At 36.3% G+C, this 16,319-nt stretch overlaps 1 protein-coding gene across 5 annotated transcripts in view; it reads right to left on the bottom strand.

The window, feature by feature from the left end:
• Nucleotides 1–16,319, bottom strand: part of XIRP2 (xin actin binding repeat containing 2) — a 421,126-nt gene that overhangs the window by 51,798 nt on the left and 353,009 nt on the right. For all 5 annotated transcript variants that reach the window (XM_069079909.1, XM_069079910.1, XM_069079913.1 and 2 more), the window contains 2 exons: nucleotides 14,014–14,177; nucleotides 6,511–6,642 (listed from right to left, as the gene is read on the bottom strand). In XM_069079909.1, coding sequence (XP_068936010.1) covers nucleotides 6,511–6,642; nucleotides 14,014–14,177 — 296 coding nt within the window. The remainder of the gene's footprint in view (nucleotides 1–6,510; nucleotides 6,643–14,013; nucleotides 14,178–16,319) is intronic.

Genomic DNA, 16,319 nt, shown 5'->3' with positions numbered 1-16,319 from the left:
TGCTTGAAACTTAAAAAAAAAATCTGCTCAGAGTCTTTCTCCTTTGACAGATGACAATGGTTTCCTGCAAAAAACGGACCCCCTTTTTCTAAAAATAAAGTGGTGTCTCATCTTATATGGGGGATTAGTTTTAGGAGAAAATTCTGTAGTCAAAATTGTCATCTTTCCCCAAACAGCTTCCTAGGTGAACAGCCTCTGGCACATTGTAGCTAAGGGAAATCTGAAACCTAGATTTATAGTTATGAGAGAGAGAGATTGGCTCTATGGGCTATGTGAGGCTGGGGAAGCTGATGATACCTCCTATCTCACCTTAATCCTTATTTCCCCTCTCTCAAAGTTAGGGACAGCACAGATTCACATCTCCTATTATTCTGGGTCATATGGAATGGAATGACAGACAGGTCTTACTTATGATTTAGATGATCTTAGCCTCTTTTTTCTTCTCTCTTTCTCCTATTCCCTCTCTGCCCCTTTTAAAAAAGTGATAAATACCCTCCCAAGTGAGGATATTATGAGACTTTATTTATATCTATAAATACTTCCCCAAAATACTTCCAACAAGCAGAAAGTCAGCTGCTCCAGCTGGGCGATTAGTTTCCCTTTTAATTTTGTATTGCTAGCACAGTGCCCTGTACATAGTAGGTACTTTAGAAAGACTCCCCTGATATTGATGGCAACATATTGTTGAATAGCTTCCAGAGTTTTTTCTTAGAAGCTGAAAAAAAAAGAGTATGTATGTTCATTGTATCAATTTCAGGAACCAGTGGGCTCTCTTCTGCCCCTACCAATACCCTCGGTGCATCTAAGAAATCATGCTGAGAAACTATAATTTCTTGGAACTGAAAGGAAAAAAAAAGCAATGTAGCTTAACACTATTTCTTGTTTATTTAAATGATACTCACCTTTTCTCTTATGTTTGCCATGATTCATATATTAATTTTACTATTTTCTTACATAGTGTAGCCAGACTAAAAAAAATTCCAAGTAAAGTAGTTCTCATATCCAAATGCCATATTATCCATTTTCTCCTTTCTCCAAATACCCTCCCCTTCCCCCTCCCTGTATTCATAATAGCACTCTAAAGCTCCCAAATGCACTGTCAAATTGCCTCTCATACATATTCTTTCATTCATACGTTCCAGGAGGTCCTTGCTTACCTTCTGACATTTCTGAGAGCTGGACTGTAGAACACTTCCCTTGAAAGGTGACCTTCAAATGCATCTTTGAAAACTGAACTAAAATGATTAAATACTCCAGAAGAGCTAAAATCCTTTAGCATGTATGACCACCTTTAAGATCTCCTAAAATAGCATAAGACTATTGCTGATGATTACATAATTTGGGGAAGAAGGGCAGACTTAAGGTAGACATAAGGTGTAGTCTTTTTCCCCCTTTTTTATAATTTTGTTTTTGCTAACATATCATATGATAAAAAATGTATATACTGTACCTAAGTTATTATGCCATCTCTGTTCTATGGGAGGAAGAAGTTGTTCTAAATTAAAGTAGAAATTTAACATGTAGTATACATTAAGAAAATAATCTCTGAATCCTTTTTGGTCTAATTTATAGAATTAGTTGAGGAAGATCTGAGTAATATATGGTAGAGGTGACTAAAAGCCACCTATAATTTGATAAGGATTGTGGGGGAACCTGGGGAGAGTTAGGGCAAAAGGGGACCCATCTTAATTGAAAAAGGTTAAATTTAAAAGGCTCGCATGCCATGTGGTGGGGGTGGGAGGGCATTTAGGGTTTAAAAAATATTGTTTGCCAAAAAGTATTTTATGGGTCACCTTTGAAGAGTCTGCAACATGCAGATGCCAAATTATATCTGTCACAAACTGTCAAAATTATTTTCTATTGACCTAAAATCCTCTGGGGATTGTACCAAATCCACATAATCTTACCAAGTGCTAATGTTTACATTAGTATTTCTGCAGCAGCAGATGTATGTATAAAAACACATACTGTCAGGCAACTCCCCACTGGCTGCACATCAGAAATGGCAACAGGGAGCGAAGGTCAGACTCCTGACATGCAGTCAGGGAAGCAATTTTCATAAGAAAGCAACTGCCTAAGCTGAGCTTTGCACCCAAATGCCTGAACATATCCAAATTTTCTTTGGAGTCCCATCTGTTCTTTCCTGCTTTACCTCTTTGGGGAAAAAAATAAGGGAAAATTTGCTTCCAGGATGTCAAAATGTATAAGCAAAGCCTTCCTTCTTATTTGCATAAAGGTTTGGGAAAAAACAGTAAGGAAGACATCACTTGAGAAGCTGAATGTCAAATCTTGAATGTGAGAATCTGCCATGTACCTAAGTAAGTTTCCAAAAAGTCAGGGGAAAACATCATATGAATGAGAGAAAATTAAACAGAGGATGAAGTGGTGACAGCTTTGTCCCAGTAACACATTTATTCTAAAATAATACTTCAGCGTGCATCTCAGACCCACTTTGGTACAATTTTTGGAGTGGAGCAAAGAAACATCCCCTGTACACATATGACACTGTCTGGTACTGACAAAACCTTTTATTTTCCCTCAACTTGAGCCTGGTTGATCTGAGGGCTTCAAGAAAATTCTCTGAGTAAGCCTTTCAAAGGCATTGTTCATCACAGCCTTTTGGAGCCTACTTATGCTAATGAACATCCAGGACTGGGATACTGAAGTTCTGCACAAGGTCAGGAAGGAGGCTCATGGAGTTTTTATTAGTCCTGGCTGGAGACTTACAAATAGAGGCCTTGATTTAAATATAATGGATTAAACTGTTTAGAATTTGCTTTCTTCAAAGTTTAATTCGGGTGCTGCCTCTTACAGGAAGTCTTTCACCCAGTTGTTAGCATTCTCTCCCTCTTGAAACTAATTGGTATTACATTGTGTTTGCTTACATGGAAAGAGCATTGCTGGAAAGAGCCTTGGATCTAAGTCAGAAGTCCTAGGTTCAAAATTTCTCTCTCCCACTTCCTATCTATCTGATTTTGGACAAGTCATTGAACATTTCTGGATAACAGGAGATTCTATATTATGAGAGGGTTGAATTAGATTGCCTTTAAGATCCTCCACAGATCTAAATCTATAAGTTCATGTTGTATCTCTCCAGTAGAATCCAAGCTCCATGAGGTCTCGGTCTATTTGATGTATGTCTCCATATGTTCAGTACACTGTTTGTTGAGTTGAGTTGAATGGATTTACCAAGAAAAGTCAATTTCTTAAACAAGTGCACATGTGTGTATATGTTTATATGTACACACACACACACACACAGTCAGTGTTACAAATTATTCAGGAGGACTTAGATAAATGCTATTTATAGGGGATTACAAATGCCTGCAAAGTAAGGGATAGTTTCCAAAGATTGAAAAGTCAGGCACATTAAAATTTTCCTCTCTTATGCAGTCCATTTCAGGTATTTGAAAATTGTTTAACCCATCTGCAAGCTGAAAACATCTTTAGGCTTGAAGGTAGATTAATTTTCTAAACTTGTTTAGACCCATAGCTGATCTCCTAGTCATGTGTTTACAAAATAGTTAGCTAATTACCCTGAAAACATCTGACTTCAATACATTAGAAAGGAAAGAGGCAGATTGGATTTAATTATTATAACTTATGAAATTATTACTAATTGTGACATTAAATATTGTCAGAAATCCAAAACAAATGTTCTTGCTTTTAACTCTAATTAATCCTGACTTTCCAATTAATATTAATTACTCTATGTCAACAAACTGAATGTTTTCCATATCTGGTATCACAAATTAATTAGATATTAAGGGAATTTAAAATATTGAATGTCCAATCAGAAAGAAGCAGATCTGGCAGAGAAATTTTCTTCAAATACTTTAAACAGAAAGAGTGAATCTGAAATCAGAGCAGAAACAACTTAAATAGAATTAGCTAGCTTCCTCCATGACAGATAACAGATCTTACCTTACTCTATCACCACTAAAAAGCAAAAGCACTTAAAAAAAAGGCAACATAGAATATGAAAATCAGTTGCTTTTTTCTTCTGTTTTCTTTTCTTTTCTTTTTTTTGCATTTTGGAGGGCAATTGGGGTTAAGTAACTTGCCCAAGGTTACATAGCTAGTTTTTGTGTGTGTGTGTGGGTGTTAAGTGTCTGAGGCCGGAACCGAACTCGCTCCTCCTGACTCCAGGGCTGGCACTTTATTCACTGCACCACCCAGTCGCCCTTTCTTGCTGTTTTCTTAAGAGTTGAGTTCAAATATTAGTGTATTTTCTACCTCTGGACTAGGGTTTGACCAGATCTTCTTTGATTGTCACATTCACTAAGACTTTGCAGGAAAAAAAAAAAGTATAAAGAAAAAGCCATCCAATTGTCAAGGCCATTCAATTGCATCTTCTGTTTCTTTCATACCACTCTACAGAACTCTGCCTAGAGTGGGCATCTTAAAAAATGCTGATATGCTCGAAGTGTTATAAAACCATGCATAGCCTTTGATCCAACAATACCAATACTAAGTCTGTATCCCAAAGAGATCATCAAAAAGGGAAAAGGACCCACAAAACTATTTATTGCAGCTATTTTTGTGGTGGCAAAGAATTGTAAATTGAGAGGATGCCCATCAATTGAGGAATAGCTGAACAAGTTGTGGAATATGAATGTGATAAAATACTATTGTGCTATAAGAAATGATGAGCAGGTAGATTTAAAAAAAAACATGGAAAGACTTACATGAACAGATGCTGAGTGAAGTAAGCAGAAGCAGAAGAACATTGTACACAGTAACAACAACATTGTACGGTGACCAACTTTGATAAACTTAGTTCTTCTGAGCAATGCAATGATCTAAGACAATTCTAAAAGACCCATGAAGGAAAATGCTATCCATATTCAGAGAAAGAACTATGGAGTTTGAATGCAAACTGAAACATACTATATTCTTTTTTTTTCTCTCTTGTTTTTTCCCTTTTGTTCTGATTCTTCTTTTACAACATGACTAATGTGGAAATATGTGCAATATAATTGTGTGTGTGTGTGTGTATATATATAGCTTATATCAGATTGCAAGTCATCTTGGGGAGGAAGGAGGTGAGGAAGAAGGAAAATTTAAAATTCAAAATCTTATATAAGTGAATGTTGAAAACTAAAAATTAAAAAATAAAAAATGTTGACTAATAGAATATTATATTTTTAATTGATTCATCTTGCATTGAGTCACTTTTCCTAACAAGATTTTTTTCTAGCTCTAAACTTATGATCCTATGATTCTTGAATTCTTGTGGAATTTAGCAGGTATTATAAACCCATGTAAAGTTATTGGCATTACCTTTTGTTCATTAATATTATGGATTCCATTGTAATAGAAAGAAATAGGGTAAGGAACTTATAAAAGGATACCTTCTAATTTAACTGTGACCACATGCAACCTTTCAACTGTCCCTTTTATGTCCTGCTACAAAATTTGAAGCTCATCTCTATGTATCATCTTCCAGATAGAGAGTATTAGATAAAGTGTAGCTGTTCACCATGTAATTACCATTTTTCATAGTGTGATATATAATGTGATGAGTGTTATTGCACAAACCCTCATGTAATTTGAAAATCATTATCTCCTGCACTGATTTTTTTCATGATCTACAATAATGAAGTAATGAAATGCAAAACCACCCTCTATACAAAACACTTAGAAATAACATTCTGTGATTTTAGTGACTGTATACCATACTTTTTAATCTGTTTAAAGAAATTGATAGGGGCGGCTAGGTGGCACAGTGAATAGAACACTGGCCCTGAAGTCAGGAGGACCTGAGTTCAAATCTGGCCTCAGACACTTAACACAAAAACAAGCCATGTGACCTTGGACAAGTCACTTAACCCCAACTTCCCTCCAAAAAGCAAAAAAAAAAAAAGAAATTGATGAAATTTAACACTAGGAAAATATCAAGGTCCTTAAAGTGAATAGTTTAAGATCCTTTTAAGTTTTGTGGATTTGATATTGACACCAGGTAATGCCATGGTGAATTATGACCCAGAAACTGTGCCTCAATTAGGATTTTTCCCTCCTTTCTATAAGTTCTGTGGTGTCTGTTCAATGGCAGATGAAAGTCTTGTTCTATCTGTTAAGAAGACATGCTTCATGAGGACAAGGACCACATCTTCCTCAGTGCTAGCACAGTGTTCCACACAAAGGTGATATTAAGTAAATATTGATAAATTGAATGAAATAGATGGTCTCTGAGTTATTTTCACCTCTAAATCTAGGATTGGCTAATGAATGCACAGGGTGCTTAATGCTACATCCAGAAAACTTAATCCTGTAAAAAGCCAGTACAAAATTTCCATTAAAAAATAAATTGATCTTCTGGCATAATTCTAAAAAATAAATTACAAGTTTTGATGATGAGAAACTAATGTTAATGAGTGAAAGATGGAAGAGAGCATAACCTTCAGCAAAGTTAATTCTTTAATCCCTGAGGATTCTTATGAAGAATGTGAATAAGAGTATTTCACCCCAAAGTTGCCCAGACAGTTTCATCATCCAGAATGGTATTACCTGATCAAATCGTTGCTGGTGCTGGTACTGAGAAAAAGTATTATGTGAAGAGGCAATTTCATCTCTTTCAAATTGTTTCTTCACCCTGGCTAAGCCACCAGGCACTGTCCGAGTCTCAGACTCCTCCATCATCTACAGTGATACAAGAAAAAAAGGAAAGAAAAAAACCTGAAAATCTTAATTTTGGAAGGCATTCTCATGCTTTTTTTTTTTTTTTGAGGATAGTAGAATCAGTCTGGACCTATGATTCCATCAATGTAGGAAAAAGATCGATAATTCATCTGTAACTTAGAGTAAAAAATTGTGGGGGTGGGGATGGTTGAAAGATTAAATGATGTGATTTAAAAATGATTAAATGATTTCTGATCACACTGCTAAAATCAGAGGTAATACTTGAACCTAGGTCTTCATGACTCCAAGATTTTCCATGTGTCCACTAGATCATAGCTGCTTCTCCTTTTCATTAGGTGATACCAATTATTTATGGGCTGTTTATTAAAGTGTTAAAACATGCCATTAGTTCATAGGCTCTTATCTAAGACGCTGATTGAAGTAGTCTCCCTGCTATGTTTTTCTCATTTATTAAGACATTTGATAGTTAAAGGAATGCTAAGAATATTTAGTTGACTCCCCACAAGATGCATTTTAATGTCTAAATGAATATTAGAAGATGTTAGAAAACATTCTAACAGTAGTATGCAAACTAGTAGGCATTAGAGTAATGGATTTAATTATAAAACTAACCCTCAGTGAGATTGCCATCAAAGGCCCAAACATCTTTATGGGGAGTAAATTATGAAGATTAGTTGTCAAAACCTTGCTGACTCACTACGAGATTATTACCTGATTCATTTAAAAGACTGAGGATTTATAAGTATTAACTGCCTTTGGAGTTCCAGAATCTCCCCTACTTTGTAGAAGAATAAGAAGACACAGGGGCTACCATGCCCATGGCTGACATGGACTCAGGCCCATGGCCATCTCTTTTTCTCTTGATGACTTCGTGCACTTCTAGTGAAGTAACTTGTGACAGAATTATAGGGGTAAGATGGCTAACTTTTCAAGAGCATTGAAGAAAGATTGGCATACTAGGGAGTATTTATATATTTATGCAAATATATATTTGTATATTTAATTATATATATATATATTTATATATAATATATACCTATTTATACAACCTTAGGAGACTAAGAGAATACAAAAAAATGAGCTGGTGATTTTGATTTCTGAGATTTTCATTTGGCACACTCAAGGGCACAGTGTGTTTTCAGTCCTAGAATGCATTATGACTTTCAGTTGAATAAGTCCTAAGAAGGTCATGATATATTTCCTGGAAGTCAGTGAGGTCTTGATGATGGTCAAGGAACTTGAAATGTGAGCCAAGAGTACCAGAACAGAGTGGAGATACACGTAGGATGTACAACTAGCTGACACAAGTTTTTCCAGATCTGAAAGTTTACCAGTGTAAATTAGAGTCAGTGTATGGTAAACCCAGTCTGGTACTCAGTTAAGCAGGGAAAAGAATACTGAAAAGTTGTAAGCATACATAATAAATGTAAATCATTGGGTTCACTTGTATTCACAGCCCCAGGGGGAGACAATAACTCGTTGTGTCTTCAATGTAAATATTTGGTATAGTTCTATTCCTCATTCAGCAGGAAGTTAGCCTAATTAATTCAATTTCATTGGTCCTTGTAAAGATCTGTATAGGACCACAGATTCACAGCTGAGAAGATTCTTAGAGGTCAGTAGATACAATTACAGATGAGGAAACTGAGGTATTTGAGAGGTTGAGTGAGTTGCCCAGGGTTACATCACTGGCAAGTGTCTCAAGCAGGTGTCAAATTCAAGACTTCTTAAATCCAAGTTCAGTGCATGTGGTACAAGTCCTTTGTACTATTCTGCCTTCAAGGACTGAACACTGTGACCAAGAACAGATATACTATCCCTTCCTCCCAACCTGCTCAGCTTTTCCTTTTCCCTATGATTTACTCTCTGTCTTGCTTCATAACCTCTTTTCTCCTGAGTTTGCATAATTAACTAGGAAAATAAACTGGTCTTTGGGTCTGGAAATATGTGTTAGGAGAATACTAAAACTTCTCCCCCTTCCCTTGGCACCCATGCACAATCATTTACTCTTTTCATATGAGCATTCAGTCTGATCCAGTTCCCTGACTTTAAAATCCAATGCCTTTATTAAAGTAAGGTCTTTAGTCAACTAATTAATATTGCTTAGATATCTTATCCTTAAAAGTAAGCTTACCTAAAAACTGGCAGTCCTCAAATAATTAGCATATGCTATTTATTTATTTTGATCAGTGTAAAGGCACAGTTTATGCCAACAAAGGTCAGGTCCTAATCCTGGCTCCACATTCTATCTACTTTATCAGCTTTTGTTTAAAAGAAAGCATTAAAAAAATAACAAATAAAAGAAAGCATTATCTAGTGTTACTTAATATGCATTATAAAGTAATGAAAAAGTTCCACATCCCTTTTTGTATATTGGTATCATCAGTCCAAGAAAGAGAATATGCCAACAAGCTATCTTTCTTGACCCTTAATCCCACCCAACCTGGGTGCATTACATACCTATAGCATAGATGTATTACACTGAACAAATAAATGCAAATATGATAATAAGAAGTCTGTTATTTTGAATAACTATAACAAGTGGTTGTAACTATACAACAAGCCATATGCAAATTGGTCAGATGAGTTCAACTAGTGACTGGTCATTTGCTCATTGCAAAAATTGTCAGGGTAGGGGTGGTCAGGTAGCACAGCGAGCAAGAGCACCGGCTCCAGTGTTGGGATGACCTGGGGATCGAATCCGGGCTCAGACACTTAGCACCATACCCAGAAATAACTGGCTGTGTAACCTTGAGCAAGTTACTTAACCCCGATTGCTTAAAAAAAAAAATTGTCAAGGAATCTGAGATGCGTTGGTGAGCAGGTTATCTTTTCAATAACAAAATGGAATTGAAAACTACTCATATTTCCTTCTAACAGCATTCTGCTTGGGGAATTAGGGTATTTACACTGTCCCTGCAACTGCCCCTCCACCACATCAAAAAAATACACAAAAGATATATTTCTGAAAACTTTGAAAAACTCCAGAACTCTGATCCATGCAATGATCAACCATGATTCAGAGTACTGATGACTAATTTCCCACCTCCTTAAAGAAAGGTGGACTAATATGCAGAATGAGACACATTTTTGGAAATGTGTAATATAAGAACTCATTTTGTTTGATTATGCTTATTTCTTACAAGGTGCCCACTCCCCCACCCCCAGTTTCTTTGGGAGGAAAAAAAGAGAGAGGGGGGAAAACACTCGATAACTTAAAAAAAATAGTTTAGCAAAAATAAAGAAATGGGCTAGACTTGTGGTTTCTATTGATAAAAGGAACTTTCAGGATCAGAAACATCTGTAGCCAATGCAGGTTGGAACCTTCTCTGCAATTTATACTTTTAGAGTTGTCTGGATAGTAGTGGGAGAATAAATGACCAACTAAAATATGTAGTAAAGGTGATACTTGAGCCCCAGGTCTCCTGGCTGTGAGTCTAGCTCTCTATTCATAACAACACAATGCCTCTGTGCATCTATAAACAAATACATACAGTTAAAATCACCTGCATTTGATAATAGTGCACTATTTTGCATTTCAAAATGAAGCTCCAGAACCATTATCAGTAAGGCTCATGGAATCATACAGGTGCAGCAGGAAGAGCCCTCAAGGGTTGTCTAGTCTAATCCCTTCATTTTATGCAAGAGGGTATTAACGCTAAGAAGCCTTGTCCCAGGTCATATAGGAATTAAGTATCAGAGATTCAATCTGAACCCAGGTCTTCAAGCCCATACATAGCCAGTGCTCTTTCCCCTGTACCAAACTACTTAGGATTTCAGTTGTTATTTTCAGTAATTATTATGATTTCAATCTGATTCAATTATATTTTAATAGTTAATCTGTTTTAAGGCTAATAATACATATCTATAATATGACTGGCCTCTGGTAGAAGTCTACAAGACAGAATGACATTGACTGGCCCACATGAGGACTATACCAAGGTTTTATTTAGTGTCCTATTCTATCAGGGTTAAAGCTAATTAATCTATACCAGTCTTGTGTGTGTGTGTGTGTGTGTGTGTGAATTCAATTTGCTTCTTTCCATTTAGGGGTAATTCTGAAAATGGCAATTTCAGTTTGCTAAAAGCATTTCATTTCACTTTTCAAATCCTTGAAAGAGTCCTTTCTAAGGGGGTTCCACTACAACTCTTTAAAATTAAAAGACTATTAACACACTTATAAAAGTTGGACTTAATCTATTCTTCAACCACACCTCAGAAGCAAGAAAGCCCTGTGAGCCTTCAGATCTGTTTTCTGCATTGTGATATTCAAAGAAACTAATGCTCTGGAGATGACACAGCTGATTAACTACATTTAGCTCTATGCTAATAAGTTAACTGTAAAATTTCTGTGAGAGTTTGATTTTGAAAAGGTACAAGTCAGACTTTACTTGATGGGAAAAGGAAAGCTGGTAGAAAAGAATAAACAAGGGGCAGCTAGATGGCTCAGTGAATAGAGCACCTGGAGTCAGGAGGACCTGAGTTCAAATCCAGCCTCAGGCACTTAACACAAAACTAGCTGTGTGACCTTGGGCAAGTCACTTAACCCTACTTGCCTTACCTTACCCCTCGGAAAAAGGAAAAAAAAAAGAATAAACAAGATCTAGAACTAAGCAGTTACCACCTAAGGCCAAAGGTAAAGAAAATTGTTGATTAAGTAGATAGAAGCAAATTAATGGAAGGAGGGAATTTCTAACATTTTAGACAGTGGTTCTCAAATGATCTATTAAATCTAACACAAATCTATACTTAAACAGCCAGAAAAAGCAAGTAAGATGGACCACCACAACAATCTAAAGAAAAGTAGATTAAGAGGCAGTGCTGAGGAATAGCAGACTTGGGCTCCGTTTAAATGGAGTTGCATGGACATTTTCACTATTGGTTATGTTTTAATACAATCTGGGTCTATAAGGAACAATTTACTCAAGTGTTTTCTCCAGAAATGGTTTTTTAATTCCTGATACATGGCAAAAGAGAAAGCCTTTCCAGAGAGATATGAATGTTTATGGTGTTGGTAGATACTTCTACTATATTTACTAAAGACTGTGTCTGTAGATTTGTCTTGTTATCAACTAAATTGTGAAATCTGAGGGGAGGTATTTATCAGTACTTTTATTTTGTGATTAGTAAACTTTTTTTTTAGCTATCATTTACACTACATGTATATCTGTGTGTATGGGGTCAGGGAGGGGGAGGCAAAGATTACATGTTTTATTGTTACATTTTTTCTGTCACTTCTCTACCAAAGAGGATTATCCTATGATCATAGATAGAGGTTTGAAAGGGACCTTAAAAGTAATCTAGTCAAACTCCCTAATTTTACAAATGAAGAAATTGACATCCAGAGACACTTAACTTTCCAAAAATCACAGATAAGGTATGTTAGAATAATTCTTCTCACTATTTCTATTTGTTGCTGTTTGTCCTTCCTTCTCAAAGAGGACCATGACATTAGGGAGGTGAGGCCATGACATGCAAGTGAATTGGACTTAAGTGAGGGCTTTGAAACCCTCACAAAATAAAGAGAGTGAAGCTAAAATATGCATGACAGAAATGAGGTATTTTAGGACACCATGAGAAAAACACATCTGAAGTATTCAACAGTGTTCCAAGAATTCTAAAAGGGTTAGTTTACCAGATAGCTGTATACGTCAAACTAGAGCATAAGCTCACTTTGATGAGAAGCTTTCCTGATTCTCCCATTTGTCGATACTCCCACCAACCCAGGAATTAATTTGTATAAATTTTGTATTTATCTATGTGTACATGTGATGTATATGGGATGCAACCACCTTGCAGGCAAGACCTATTTGTTTTGTTTTGTTTTATTCTTGGTATCTAATTGAATTAACATTGTTGGGTCATAGGATGATAGCATCATAAATTTAAAGCTGGAATGACCTTAAAGGCCATCATGTGCAACGCAGTCATCTTAACAGATCAGGAAACGGATTCTCAGAGAGATGATGGGACTCGCACATATCAACAAAGTTAGTAACTATCTGAGGCAGGATTTGAAATTAGCTCTTCTGAATCTAAACCTAGTCATATCTAGTCAAATTAAATTTGTATTACTATAGGAATAGGTGTTCCATAATTTTCCTAATATTAGCTTGTTCTATGACATTTCCTGCCTTGTCCTCAGCATGGTAAGAGTCTCCTGGAAAAAAAAAATTTTTCCCTGCAAAATCACTAGTTACCAAACGGCTACTAGCTAATTGACTATTTTCTTCTCAAAGATTAAAATATTAACATTCAGTAATTTTATTATCAGCAGCAGCATCCAGCAGGGGGTGCTGTCTAAGCAGTCTGACAAAAGGCAAAGGCCAATTATTTAATGGACAATTTAAGAATTCCAATAATTTAATGTCTAAAAACATCTATTCATAAATATATCATATATGAATGCAAAGCTTGCAGAATAAGTCTCATTCAGAACCATGATGTTATTAATAGGTTTAACATGTTCAATATCTATCTGGAAAAAAAGTCATAAGAAGAATGCTAAGGGTTGTTATAAAAAAAAATACCCCCCTGATAAGCAAATATGTTACTTTTCCCTCTCCCCCAAATAAAGATACATTTAATACTTAAAAATATTCTGGGATATTGAATATATGATTTTGCTTGTTCTGACAACATAATTATAAAACAGTACACACTTTTTTCATTATTCTGTCATTCTGCTCTTTTAAAATGCCACTTGTGTCAAGTCCCTTAGAATGAGCATCCAGCAAGGAGGGGACCCAGAGCATCCTTTGGAATATGATTTTATTAGCCATTGGTTCTAGATATCGGTGGTAGTAGTGAATCCCATAGTTTCCTATGATCATAATTGGTTTAGCAGGGTACCTAAATTGCTAATCTTTTTCATTTCTACATTAATTAAGCTACTCCTAATGGATTTCATGCATAAAGAGAAAAGAAAAGAAATTGTACTTCCAGGGAATTTAAATGAAATCTCTGTGAGACCACATGAGGTACTATACAAGCCCAAATTATTAAAATTGGAAATAAATTCCTCATTTTCCTAACTAGAGTATTTATCACAAATTCATGTTTTTACATTAGTAGAGGTCACAAAGGTGAAGTAGAAAAGAGAATTAGATTTGAATCGGAGGATCTGAGTTCAAATTTCACCCCTACTACTTACAATCCAGTTGTGTGACCTGGGTAGGTCACCTCATCTCGCCAGGACTCACTTTCTTCATATGTAAAATGAACAGGTCAGCCTCAGTAAACTTAAAAAACTTTTAAATCTGCATTGATGTCCCTATAATCCTACCCCTGTTTTATAAAATACAAAAAAAATATAGGAAAGGAAGTCATCAGCTCCTATATATAAGGATAAGTCATGGAGTGAGTCCTTACATTAGTAGAGAAGCTGCTGCTGCTGCTGCAGTCACCCCTGGAAACAGCTGCTTGATACATTGCCATCCGTTCCTTTAGTGATACAGCCTCTTGGAAATCTAGTAGCCCACAGTTGGTACTGTCTTCTGCAAACCCACTCACAGGCTTGTTAGGACCATCAGCAGCTAAAAACAAATACAAAACACTCAGAGATGTGGCATATTTTGAAAATAAAACAGCATTACCTTCCAAACAAAGAAGAAATGTAAGGTAATTGGTCTCCTACACCAAGAACACAATATTTAATGATATTTACAATTTCACAAGCACCTTGATATTTCCTCCAAGCATTTACACACAAATCAGAATGCTACTTCACCAGGTGCTAGTTTACCAATCAAAAAGGATTCAAATCTTTCTCATGGGATTATTCTGCAGAGAGGGCAATATGAAAAAGGATGAGAAATTTCAGCATGATCTTAAAAATTATCTTGGTTAAGTTTTCCCTCTCCATGCTAGACTTACACACATCTAAATCTGGGATGCTGTGTAAGTTGATTAATGATAGTGAAGCATTCTGTTCATAAATGAAAGCTGAAAGCATTCCATAAGGCAAACACTGGCATTATTTAAAACAATTTTATCATTTACTAATTTCACAGTCCAGTTTCTTCATTGTCATCTTCCACAAATTCAGGGTGAAAAGTTTAACACACGATGGCAAAATGAGGTGGAATAAAAACTGGAGAGTTCTCACCTAATAATCTCAAACCTGTGTGGCTCCCAAACTGACTTGTTATTGCCATTTATTTGTCATTTAACACTTACCTTAGTCCAGGGGTGGGGAACCTGCAGCCTCCAGGCCACAAATGGCCTTCTAGGTCCTTGGTTGGTGGCCTTTTGACTAAGTTTTACTGAACAAATCCTTTTATTAAGAGGATTTGTTCTGTGAAGTTTGGATTCAGTCAAAGGGTCACACTTAGGGCCACATGTAGCTTTGAGGTATCAGATTCCCCACCCCTGCTAGTCCTTCCTCTACCCCACATTTCTCATAGTATAATACACAGAGTTTTTTCTCTACCATGTGGTCCTAAGAGGCTCCATGATGTAGTGAATAGAGAATCTGTGTCACCCTAGGCAAGCATTTTAACTTCTCAGGGCTCTCTGTAGGTAACTCTCTCACACTCAGTTTCAGAGATGTCAGTCTGTAATAACAGGGACAATTTTCTCACCAAAGACTTCCCTCTGTAATCATATGTCTGGTCCTTATCCTCCCATGTGGATTGCCAGATTTAAAAATTTTTTACTTTATTTATTTGTTTGTTTATGTATCTATTTTATTTATTTAGGTCAAGAGATCCTCCAAACTTCTGCTATGGGGGAAGGGGGGAACCTCACACCTTTCAATCTTTATATTGCATTAGTTTTCTCTTTTCCAAAGTTGAGAAGAAATAGAACTCCCAGAGTCTTTATGGCCAATCAGAGCCTTACTGGAGACTGTTAAAGTTTTATTACCAGAAAGGTAGTGAATGAATGAATGAAAAAGCATTTATTAAGCACTTTTTATGTGCCAAGCTTTGTGTTAAGCATCAGGGGACATAGGAAATGTAAGGCAGTTGCTCTTCTCAAGGAGCTCACACTCTGTCATTATTATTGTTGTTCATCCTTTATCCCAGAAGAGGATCAGTGACATGAAAAAGGTGATGTCTTGACTTGTGTGTGATTTGGATTTCAGTGAGGCAGTGTTGCACAAAGCCATTCACTTCACCCTCTCCTCCAGAGTCATAGGAATTCAATAGTAAGACAAAAGTCAAGACAACTGGCAATAGCCCAGGATGTAGTGGGTGATCTCAGTCTTTTTAAATTAAGGTCTTTCCCAGGTCTTAGTTTTTCTGAGGCAACACCCATTTACTAATGGCTAGGTAATAACTGAGACAAAAGATGACCTAGTTTACCATCATAGAAGTATCAGCTTGGGAAAGGAAGACTCATTGAGTTTCTGGGCATAATGGAAAAGAATTGCTATTTACACTCACTCAGAGCCATTAAACCCAAACAAAGAGCAAAAGAGACTTGGGCTTATTATCAGCCATTCAATTAAAGAAAGAAGAGAGATCAAAAGACAAAAGAAAGAGCTAGTTGGGTAACTCAAAGTGTCCTCTCCATCTTCACCTCTCCAAAGTAAGGTAAATTCTGATGGCCAGAAGCTGTCCACTTATTTGTGTTTACTAGCCTGCCCTCCTTCCTTCCTTCCTTCCTTCCTTCCTTCCTTCCTTCCTTCCTTCCTTCCTTCCTTCCTTCCTTCTTTCCTTCCTTCCTTCCTTCCT

Source organism: Petaurus breviceps, unplaced genomic scaffold, assembly GCF_028583685.1.
Source record: "Petaurus breviceps papuanus isolate PSGF00001 unplaced genomic scaffold, PetGlider_PUasm1.0 91133, whole genome shotgun sequence".
NCBI lineage: Eukaryota > Metazoa > Chordata > Mammalia > Diprotodontia > Petauridae > Petaurus > Petaurus breviceps.
Note: the sequence above shows the minus strand (reverse complement) of the source record. Positions and strands in the feature narration are given on the sequence as shown.